This window comes from Callithrix jacchus, chromosome 13 (assembly GCF_049354715.1).
Source record: "Callithrix jacchus isolate 240 chromosome 13, calJac240_pri, whole genome shotgun sequence".
Classification (NCBI taxonomy): Eukaryota; Metazoa; Chordata; class Mammalia; order Primates; family Cebidae; genus Callithrix; species Callithrix jacchus.
The window spans coordinates 101763193-101775548 of record NC_133514.1 but is presented as its reverse complement, the minus strand read 5'-3'; the positions used below and the strand labels follow the sequence as shown (position 1 = coordinate 101775548).

Sequence of the window (12356 nt, the reverse complement as noted above, 5' to 3'; positions counted from 1 at the left end):
GGATGGAAATGGCAGGGGCAATTCAGTGTAGTATAAGAAGCTCTGGTTCCAGGGTCAGCTGGACAAGGTTTGAATTTTGGTTCTGGCACATCTTTTAGTGGCATGTCACTTAACGTTTCTGATACCTCACTTTGACTTCTGTAAAACAGAATCTGCTAGAATGAACCATTTTAAGAATTCAAGCTCATAATGTACATTACATAAGCATATGTATACACACACAACCACATTCTCCTAAAAGCCGTCATTCCATATTTAATTCAGTGTTTGTGGGAGAATATTTTGTAGAACATAATTACTGTGAATAATGAGAACTGACTGTATATTATTTATTTATTTATTACATGTTGAACCAACCTTGAATTCCTGGGATAAATTCCACTTGGTCATGATGTATAATTCTTTTTATATGTTGCTAGATTCAGTTTGCTAGTGTTTTGTTAATGCTTTTTATGTTTGTATTAATAAGGAATATTGACTTATAATTTTCTTGTGATGTCTAGTCTGGTATCACGGTAATACTGATCTTATAGAGTAAGTTGGGAAGTGTTCTATTCTACTTTAGAAGGAGTTTGTAAAAAATTTAGTGCTAATTTTAATGTTTGGTAGAATTCAGCAGGGAAGCCATCTAGGCCTGGGATTTTCTTTGTGAGACTTTTAATATTACAAATTAGTATTTTTCCTTGTTAGTGTCAATTGCATTTTTAACCAACTTTAGGGAGAACCAGAAATGATAAGAATATTCTCTCATTAGGCCAGTAAAATTCAAGAAGAAAACACATTAAGGAAGATGCTAAATATCTGGAAAATTCAGCTAGGCTGCAATGAAAATTAACCATCATATCTTGATTCTTAACCTCTGTTAGGTCTAGCTTTAACAAACATTTTGTTACTTCTCATGTGGTTTCATTATCTTATTAACAAGAAATTTCAGCCTGTTCTACATCAGATTTATATACAAACCTCTTAAGTAAAACTTGTAGCAAACTCCTATAATCAAAAACTAAAGTTTGTACATTCCTTGAGATAATACATAGATATGTATCTCTCTCTATTTATATATATATATAAATATATTTCACTCTATCTACAAAAATAACACTTATCTCAGAAGCTGTCAGGAAGGCAGTGTGTAGTGGAAAAAATAGTGGAATAGAATTCTGGTGCCAGCTCTAACTTAGATAAGATGCCTTTATGTGTTTCTCCCATTGAGGAAATCAGGTTACGCCTGGTGATCAGCAAGGTTTTTTCTGGTATTAAAAATACAATGACTTATTCTACAATAATGCTATTCCAATTGCTCTTACTTCAGAGTGGTCACAATGAAAATATTTTGTATATACATATAAACATACCCCGATACTTCATTTGTACAGAACTAATCAACCAATTCATAAAATCTTAGAAGAGAAAGTCTGTGATTAAATAATATAATTCCAACAATTCAAAGTCCTGAAGTTTGCTATGTAACAGTTACTAGTATTCTTTCTCTACATATACAGATTTGCCTGTTCACAATGTCTCACTTTATGTAAGTACAGTACTATTTCACATGAGGCATCTACAATTATGCAAACTTTTAAAAATGAGGTCATTTTTCAGAAATTCTGAGCCTGTCAGAGAAACTAAATGGTATTTCATCAGTTGTCTCTACTGGCACGTTACTTCTACTAAAATGACATGAAGAATGGTGAGCAAAACTTGAAATAAATGCATCTGGAGTCCGGCTGCAGTGACAGCTATCTGCTGGTGTAACGTTACTTGGATTACTAGGATGTGAATGATAAATACCATGGAATGGGTCTTGCAATGAGTGATAATGTCCTGCTCCTCCTGAGGTGGCGGCAGAACTCTGGTAAGGACCATTAGACATGAGACAAGTTTGAAAGCAAGTCTTCCTTCCCAAACCTCGATGCATGTCTAATTTAGCAATGAGAGGTTTCCCAACATTCACCTCCTGCTTGTCCTCTACAGTATCTTCCAATCCTGAGTACTGATACGATAAACATACTGTAAAGACTAGATGTTCCTGAAAAGGAAAAAAAAAATCTGGTTTATTATTGGCATCAACAGGGAATAAATATGTAGTAATCTGAAAAAATATTATTCATACCCCTACCCCACCACACATCCACTTGCTCTCCTTTCCCAGGTTCCACATCTTCAAGGCATCCTTTTTATCTCTCCTAAACTGAGAAACACCAGCTCTCATCTTCCTTTTCCTTCATGCAATACTTACAACAAATTTAGTACAATTGCTAGTTCTTACTATTGTTAGTAGTCAAAATGAAAGAGACCTGATATTCAAGATGAACAGGGAAAACATATTTTCCAAGCAGTGCAGCTTAGGACACTTATCCTTTCCTATTATTAGAGATGGGGAATTATTCTTTAATTAAAAAATGAACTGGGCCAGGCATGGTGCCTCACACCTATAATCCCACCACTTTGAGAGGACGAGGCAGGTGGATCATTTGAAGTTACGGTTTCACCACACTGGCCAGCCTGGTCTTGAACTCCTATCTCTACTAAAAGTACAAAAAATGAACTGGGCATGGTGGTGTGCACCTGTAGTCCCAGCTACTCAGGAGGCTGAGGCCTAAGAGCCACTTGAGTCTGGGAGGTGGAGGCTGCAGTGAGCCAAGACTGCCACCACTGCACTCAAGCCTAGGTGACAGAGCGAGACATCATCTAAAAACAACTGTTTTTATTTCTTGAGATGGAGTCTCACTGTCGCCAGGCTGGAGTGCAGTGGTGTGATCTCAGCTCACTGCAACCTCGGCCTCCTGGGTTCAAGTGATTCTCCTGCCTCAGCCTCCTGAGTAGCTGGGACTACAGGAGTCCACCAACATGGCAGGCTAATTTTTCTATTTTTAGTAGAGACTGGGTTTCACCATGTTGGCCAGGATGGTCTCCATCTCTTGACCTTGTGATCCACCTGCCTAGGCCTCCTAAAGTGCTGGGATTACAGGTGTGAGCCGCTGCGCCTGGCCCCAAAACAACTGGTTTTATACCAGTTTCACAAAAAAAGCTTAAGCTGTTTTTAAAATATTAAAATCTGTAATCATAGGTGGAAAATATAACTGAATCAGATACCAGGCTAACTTTTTAAGAGAAGAAAGGATTTTAAATAGATGAGCTCTGAACAGGATGACAACAGGTTTATGTGTGCAATTCTTAATCGTGCCCATTCCATTTCCTGAGTTTTGGCTGATATGGTCATGTAGTTGTGAACAAATTAAAATCTCAATTTTTGCACAGAAAAGCTTTCATTAGAACACTCAACATGCAGAACTAGCTTCTCATTTGTAAATCAACTGGAAATTAAAAAATTGAAATTCCAATTCTAATTTGCTAAATATGTTTACTTATAGAACTAGGAAATGATTACTTGAAAATCTCAACATATTTAAAAGTAGAATATGGAGCTGGGCGTGGTGGCTCACATCTGTAATCCGAGTGCTTTGGGAGGCCAAGAAGGGGGGATTCCTGAGACCAGGAGTTCAAGTTTGGCTTGGGCAACATAGTGAGATCCCTTCTCTACAAAAAAATTAAAAAAAAAATTAGTGTGGTGGCTCATGCCTGCAGACTCAGCTGCTTGAAAATCTGAGGTGGCAGGATTGAGACCAAGAGTTTGAAGTTACAGTAAGCTATGTTCATGCCACTGCACTCCAGCCTGGGTGAAGAATAAGAAGCTGTCTCCAAAAAAAGAAAAGAAAAAAGAATATGCTCTAGGCTGGGCGTGGTGGCTCATGCCTATAATCTCAGCACTTTCGGAGGCTGAGGAAGGAGGATCATGAGGTCAGGAGTTCGAGACCAGCCTGACCAACACGGTGAAACCCTGTCTCTACTAAAGATACAGAAATTAGCCAGGGCTTGTGTTGCATGCCTGTAATCCCAGCTACTTGGGAGGCTGAGGCAGGAGAATCCCTTGAACCCAGGAGTTGGAGGTTTTAGTGGGCTGAGATCACGCCACTGTGCTCCACCCTGGGCAACAGAGCGAGACTCTATTTTAAAAGAAAGATAAAATGCTCTATGTTCCTAATTTTTCAGCAGTATGGATGGTAAGCATGAATAAAGTCCTCTGCCCACTGTCAGAAACAGAATATAAAAAGAGTCACTGATGGGACCTTCTGTAGATTGGTTATCTCTACAGAATACTCACTAAGGCGGCATATCTATGGTCTATGCCAAAATAAATTTCCAGTTTTGAAAAGTTTTTCATTAGAAGCTATAAACAGAAAAGGTAGTAACCTTTAATTTTTGCAGTGAACTGAGTCTGGTATAGAGGCAATGCTTGGGAAGATCCTTGGATACCAAGTAGCTGCCAGTTTCTTCAGGAGTGCCTTTATTTGCATCTTTTGGATCAATATCTAGGTCCTATAAAAGAAAAATCAGTGACTGTTAATAATGAAATCCATGAAAGCCACAATATAATCTAGCACATAAGATGTCTTAACTGATACTGTTCTCTCATGAATTTTGGCCTCTCGTGAATTTTGTAAGTCCAAAATTATTTATCCAAGACTAAATGAAAACAACAATCTATGGTTATAATAGGAATTCTCAATTCTGTACTAAGCCATTTAAAAAGTAAAGTGAGCTCTGAAAGAGTTTCCTTTCAAATGATTCCTAGAAATGCTCCTTGAGCTACTCAGGTTTCCTCTTTTTTTTTTTTTTTAAATTTTTTATTGGATTATAGGTTTTGGGGTACATGAGCAGAGCATGCAAGACAGTTGCGTAGGTACACACATGGCAGTGTGCTTTGCTTTTCTTCTCCCCTTCACCCACATTTTGCAAGGTTTCCTCTTAAGCAGAGAGAGTCCCATTAGTGTTTGACTCTTGGATTCTCTCCTCTTAATCATCACTTGTTGGAAGGTGCAGGGAAATTTATATAATTAGAATATTTAAGAAAGATAAATAAGCAACCTTTTCCTTTTTCTTATTTTAGAGCCAACCCAAAGGCCAAGAGGGTTCTGCTCCTCTAGTGAGAAACCCACAGGGCTCCCCTTGCTCAGCACCCCAGGAAGCCTATCTGGGCTCTGTGCTGCTGAGACTGGAGGTGTGGGGTGGCCCTTGAATTCTGGGGTTTGGTGCTAGACCATTTACTCTCACATGAAGCAATACCCTCCACAAAGCCTCTATCAGTAACAGAAGTGATATTCTGGGTTTCTGCGTGTCTTACTCCTTGCTTGCTTCTCAGTTTGTCACACTCACGTAGGAAAGAGGGGTACTATTTACTGGCTTCTTTAGACTAATGTAAAATAAACATCATATCTAAATGTTTGAAAAGAACAGAACTAGATTTCTATTATTCCAGTGACCATAACTTGACAAGACTTAAAAACCATTGTTTCCAATATAAGTTATAACTGTTTAAAAGGAAGTTATTCTCGACATATTTAAAGCACATTTTATTCCTTCACATTTGCTATGCTGTTTAAGATATTAAAGGTGTCTTTCTTGAGTAAACTTTAGACATTTCTAAATCTGACAAACTTAAGGTATTTTGATCATTAGTAAATATTACGACCAGTGTTACTAAACAATAAACGAATATACACACATATATAAATATACATATTTCCTATATGTTTAATAAGTGAATTTATCACTGTATTTTAAATAAGAGAACAAAGGAGACTCACAAGTGGGAAATCGGTAACGTAGGCATCACACATTATTATCTCCGGTGGTTTGTAAACTATACTTGTATAGATTATCATGACATTGGAAAACTCAGCTGCAAATCCTAATTGAATCTGAACACCACAGTCAAACTTAAGACACATACTTTCTGGAAGTTCTGAAAAAGAACAATAACAACAACTTTGGTAGAATTCCTGATAAGAGGCACATACTTATGAAGGAGAATATAGTTAGCCTTTGTTTTGCTTAAAAACATGAATCATATTGTTTAAACACACATTTTAAAAAATAAAGCTCAATACTCTGCTGGCTGAACAAAAGCTTTTATTTACCATTTGCTCATAGTTCTTATACATCTGTATATATATTTTTTATTGTGGCAATAAAAAATATGCATACAATTGTAGATACATTTTCACTGTTATCTCAATTTATATGACCAGAATTTTTTGTTGTTGTTGTTGAGACGGAGTCTCGCTCTGTTGCCATGCTGAAGTGCAGTGGTGTGATCTTGGCTCATGGAAACCTCTGACTCCCTGGTTCAAGCGATTCTCCTGCCTCAGCCTCCCTAATAGCTGGGATTACAGGCACATGGCACCAGGCCCAGCTAATTTTTGTATTTTTAGTAGAGATGGGGTTTCACCATGTTGGCCAGGATGGTCTCAAACTCCTGACCTTGTGATCTGCCTGCACTGGCCTCCCAAAGTGCTGGGATTACAGGTGTGAGCCGTCACGCCTGGCCCATGACCAGAATTTTTAATAAAGCACAATGTCACTGAATGGCCACACTATAGTTTAACGTTCTGTTAACTCTTGAATTATAATACTTCCAGGTTTTATTGTTTTTCTATCATAGTTAATCTTTGTTTGTATATATGTAATGCTTTAAGGTTGTTAGGTATAGCTATGCGATTGTTCCTTTACATATGGGACAAATTATTATTATTTTATTTTTTTGAGACGGAGTTTCGCTCTTGTTACCCAGGCTGGAGTGCAATGGTGCAATCTCGGCTCACCGCAACCTCGGCCTCCTGGGCTCAGGCAATTCTCCTGCTTCAGCCTCCTGAGTAGCTGGGATTACAGGCACGTGCCACCATGCCCAGCTAATTTTTTGTATTTTTAGTAGAGACGGGGTTTCACCATGTTGACCTGGATGGTCTCGATCTCTTGACCTTGTGATCCACCCGCCTCGGCCTCCCAAAGTGCTGGGATTACAGGCGTGAGCCACCGCGCCCGGCCCGGGACAAATTATTTTTAATTTACATGGAATATAAAGTTTTACCATAACATGTCCAAAACAGTTTTAATAATTTTTAAAACAACTGTCTACTTGATGGGATTAAAAAGTAGAAAGATATCATCATAGTTTTAATTATTCCTTAGTTACTTAAATTAGCCATTTTTAAGATTTCTTTCTCAATTAATATACTTCTAGAAATGTGGATTATTGAATTTGCATCCATTTGCTTGTTTACTGAGGAGTCTTAATTTTTTTCTCTTAGCATTTTGTATGAGCTCATTATTAAAAAATATTTTAAAAATGACCTACTTGATTAAATTCGTTACAAATACTTTTTTTTTTTTTTTTTTGAGATGGAGTCTCACTCTGTCACCAAGCTGGAGTGTGGTGGTGTGATCTTAGCTCACTGCAACCTCCGTCTCTTGGGTTCAAGTGATTCTCCTGCCTCAGCTTCCTTAGTAGCTAGAACTACAGGTGCATGTCACCACATCCAGCTAATTTTTTTCTGTTTTTAGCAGAGATGGTGTTTTACCATGTTGGCCAGGATGATCTTGATCTCCTGACCTTGTGATCCTCCCACCTCAGCCCCCTAAAGTGCTGGGATTACACCATGCCTGGCCTGTTACAAATACTTTCTCTATGACCTTTTAGTGTTATGAGGTTTCGTTTACTGTTGATCTTTACCCCTATAATTTTGTTATTGTTTGTTCTTTAGATCTTCTATAGAGAAAAGACATTCAATTTTAATTACTTCTCCAGTTATCTGGAATGGTGAGATATTTATGGCATTTTACATTTTAATGTGCTTTAATATGTTAACTTACCAAAAATATATATTGGAGAACAATTTTTTTTTTTTTTTGAGACCGTTTTCAGGCTGGAGTGCAATAGTGCAACCTTGGCTTACTGCAACCTCCAACTCCTGTGTTCATGCGATTCTCCTGGCTCAGTATTCAGAGTAACTGGGATTATAGGTGCTCAGCTAATTTTTATATTTTTAGTAGAGAGGGAGTTTCACCATGTTGGCCAGGCTGGTCTTGAACTCCTGACCTCAGGTGATCCACCCATCTCGGCCTCCCAAAGTGCTGGGATTACAGACATGAGCCACCAAGCCTGGCCAAGAACAAAAATTATTGTAAAAATATTTTATGGAACTTCAATAAATACAATTATAAGAGACTCACAGAATAGATACTTGGACTCAGAAAATCCACAATATTTCAATCAGTAATTTAAACGTATTTTTTCATTAAACCATATACAATTACCCAAAGGTAATTATGCTACAGACTGATTGTTGATCAACCTATTTGATCAACCTACTGATCAAGTATCCAAGAGAGGATGCTGAGTTATATTAGTAATCACAAGCACAGAGGATTTGCTGAGTGCCATGCTCATTTCTACCTGTGCCATCACTCAATCCCAATAACCTACGAAGCAGGTACTATTTATTTTATTTTCGAGATGGAGTCATGTTCTGTTACCCAGACTGGAGTGCAGTGGCACAGTCTCTGCTCACTGCACTGCAACCTCTACCTCCAACGTGCAAGGGATTCTCTTGTATCAGTGCCTAGTGGTTGGAATTACAGGAACATGCCACCACGCCCTGCTAACTTTTTGTGTTTTTAGTAGAGACAAGGTTTTGCCATGTTTCCCAGGCTGGTCTTGAACTCCTAACCTCAGGTGATCTACCTGCTTTAGCCTCCCAAAGTGCTAGGTTTACAGGTGTGAGTCACTGCGCCTGGCCTGAAACAGATACTATTTCTTATTCATGTTATAGATAACATGTTCATAGATTGGTTCAGACTGGATCAGACCCCAAATCCACGAATTTTGACAGCTGCACACTTTAACAGGTCGCAATACAGGAGAATCTAAGGGATTATGTATTAGACAAATGGAAAATTAACCTATTTTTAAAATAGAAAAATTTTTAAATGGTTATTTTAATTTTACCAATAGTGAAAATAATGGGCTAAATAATTTGTATTTCCAACATCAAATAAACCAGTGTAATTAATATCCATAATTGAAACATTTGTTTGGTTTGAGATTTGTCTGGTAGGCCAAAATATTTTCATTGTAAAACTGGGAGGAAAGTTAGTTATTCAGAAGAAGAAAACTATATGACTTAAGATAAATATATTATAGATCAAACAAAAAACAGACTTTACTATACCATGAGCCTTGGCCCACTGTAGATTCCGCACCAGAGATTCTGCAGAATATTCTGTTCCCTGTATTGGATCAGTAAGTGCTCTCTTCTCAGATAAACTACTTCGAATCTCTAAAGCCTGTTTGCCTTTGGTAAGGTGACACTTACCCATATCTAAAAGATATGAAAAGAAATATTATTTTTTTGAGATGAAATCTCGCTCTGCTGCCCAACCCAAGCTGGAGTGCAGTGGTGTGATCTCAGCTCACTGCAACCTCTGCCTCAGCCTCCCGAATAGCTGGGATTACAGGTGCCCAGCTATTTTGTATTTTTAGTTTTGAACGCCTGACCTCATGATCCACCTGCCTCTCTGCTTCCCAAAGTGCTGGATCACAGGCACGAGCCACCATGTTCGGCCAATACTATTTTAAGACCACCAATTCTTATGTTTTAAATATTTAGGCTAATAACTACCCTACGTTATCAGGTTACATTCTCAGTATCATTTATCCACTCAACAAATATTTCCTGAGCACCTACTATGTGGTAGACACAGCAGGCATGTTTTAATTTTTACTCATGTGTAGATATTCATAAATAGTATATGCCAATGTTTTACGTTTTTGAATTCAACAAAAATGTTACATGTATGTCTTTGTAATGTGCCATTTTCATTCAACATGTTTTAGATACAGACTAATGTATATGGATACACATCAGTTTAAATTTGGACTATCATGTTCTTTAAGTTATAGTTTATCCTACTTCTTTCTGCTATGTTATAAATTCACAATAGTAAGGTTCTTTAAAAAAAAAGAAAAAAAAGACAAAAATATTCAGTGATCCAGAACAAAGTCTAAGTTAAATCAGCCTGTTGGGGGTTAAAAGGAGACACCAAGTGTTGTAAAAGTACCTCAAAATTAGTATTTGTTGGAGAAGAAAAGATATAAAAAGGAAAATGAGCCAAATAAAAAAATTAGATAGTAAAAACAGATACAAAAAATAACAAACGCAAATGAACTTAATTTTCTCATTAAAAGACTCAGATTGGATTTTAAACAATTTGTTATATGATGCCTCCAAAAGCTACAGTAAAGCAGAACAACATGAAATGTTTGAAAGTAAAAGTGTAAAGAATAACATATTAGGTCAACAAAAAGGAAGCTGGTATGGCTCTATGACGATACAAAAAAACAAAAAGCATTATTTGGAATGGAGGCATCACTACATAATAAAACGTTCAATTCAGTAAGAAAATATAAACATTTAAAGCACAATAAAATAGTCATAATATGTATGTATTAGGAGTTCTATGTATGTATTAGTTATATGTATATAATAACTAATAACCCTAATATATGGTTAGGGTTATTAGTTATATGTATGTATTAGTTATATGTATGTAATAACTAATAACCCTAATACATGGTTAGGGTTAGGGTTATTAGTTATATGTATGTATTAGTTATATGTATTTATTATATGTAAGTATCTACTAATACATATTATGAAGTAAAAATTGCTATAATTACAAGAAAAATTAGGTAAATTGAGAGATTTCAGCATCTCAACTATTGATCAAAAATCAGCAGAAATACAGAACTGAACAAAAATTAATACGCCAAACCTAATGGGCATACATAAAGCTCTACAACCAGTCACTATAAAAATATCAATTTTTCTCAAGTACACATGCAAAATTGACAAAATTTCATCTTTTACTTGGCCATAATGAAAACTCACAAATTTCAAAGCATGGCAACTAGACAGAGTTTGTTTGATCACAAAGCAATTAAGGTAGAAATAAAAACTGAAAAGCTAAATAAAAATTCCTGCCGTGTTTGAAAATTAAAGACAATATTATATAACTTAAAGAAAAAGCAGAAATTAAAAAATCTAAACCTGTAGGATGTGATGAAAGTGATGTTCTAAGAGAGATATACAGACTTAGAAACTTAAACTGGAAAAAATAGGCTAAAAGTGAATGAACTATTTATGATGTTAGAAAAAGAATAAATGCAAGGCAAGACATAAACAAACAGAAGTTAATGATTTAGAAAACAGTGAAAAAGTAGAAGAAATCAACAGAGCCAAAGATTGGTTCTTCAATACAAAATAGCACAATGGGCCAAAGCTGGCAATAAAGAAAAAAGGAAAGCAGGTACAAGTAACACTGATGAAAAGGGGTGTGTAACTACAGAGAAAGCGGAGATTAAAGAATACTATTAGAAATATGGGCAACTAAATGACAACAAATCTGAAAATTGCCCAAATTCCTAGGAAAATATAACTTGTCAAAATTGACTCAAAAAAGAAATGAAAAGCCTACATGGTAAAAGAAATATTCAAGATATTAAAACAGTAGTTAAAAATCTACCAAAAACAAAACAAAACAAATCCTAGATTGGCTTATAGGCAAGTTCTCCCATAAACATTAGGGAAGAGATCATAATTTATAGAAAATTTCCCAGTAAACAACAGGGTGTACTCCTGTATTAGAGTTCTCCAGAGAAGCAGTACCAATAGGATGCGTGTATGCATACGTGCATGCATGCGTGTACGTGCATGTGTGTGTATATATATAGAGGGAGAAGAAGAGATTAACTTAAGGTATTGGTTTATGAAATTGTGGCAGTGCAAGTCTGAAATCTGCAGGGCAGGCAGGCAGGGTGGGGATGCAGAGAATAGTTGTAGTCTGAGCCCCAAAGGCAGGTTGCTGGCAAACTCCTTGCTTGTGGGAGGTCCGTCTTTGCTCCAGTAAGGCCTTCAGCTAACTGGATGACGTGCATCACCATTATGGAGGGCAATCTGATTTACTCAAAGTCCATCAATTTAAACTTTAATCTTGTCCAGAATAATGCTGGATCCATCACATCTTGAATAATCTAAATAACTAAATAAATACCTTGGCACTGAGGCCTAGTGAAAGTTGACATAAAATCAACCATCACAACCTCCATCTCATTCTACAAGGCCAGCACAACAATGATACTCTGCATGCCACGAATACTGATAACACTGATACCACTAAATACTAATTTTATTTTCTCATAAAATTAAACAACAACAACAAAAATTAAACCAAATACTATATGAAAGTAAAATTACAGGCCTATTTCCCATATGAAAATAGATACAAAAATTCTAAACAAAATGACAGCAAATTAAATCTAGTAGTGTATTAAAAATATATGCCAATGAAAATGATTTATCTCAAGTTGGATTAATTTTAGACTATCCATTAATTTAACTCACCATATTAAGAAATTGAAAAAGAAACATCCTATTATCTTTTCATAGCTGCAGAAA

General features: G+C 36.4%; 1 protein-coding gene across 4 annotated transcripts in view; it reads right to left on the bottom strand.

Moving 5' to 3' along the window:
* Positions 1 to 234: 234 nt before the first annotated feature.
* Positions 235 to 12356, bottom strand: part of MALT1 (MALT1 paracaspase) — a 90985-nt gene continuing 78863 nt past the window's right edge. For all 4 annotated transcript variants that reach the window (XM_035271221.3, XM_054244262.2, XM_035271222.3 and 1 more), the window contains 4 exons: positions 9072 to 9221; positions 5649 to 5806; positions 4255 to 4380; positions 235 to 2029 (listed from right to left, as the gene is read on the bottom strand). In XM_035271221.3, the coding sequence (XP_035127112.2) occupies positions 1592 to 2029; positions 4255 to 4380; positions 5649 to 5806; positions 9072 to 9221 (872 nt within the window). In that variant the 3' untranslated portion in view covers positions 235 to 1591. The remainder of the gene's footprint in view (positions 2030 to 4254; positions 4381 to 5648; positions 5807 to 9071; positions 9222 to 12356) is intronic.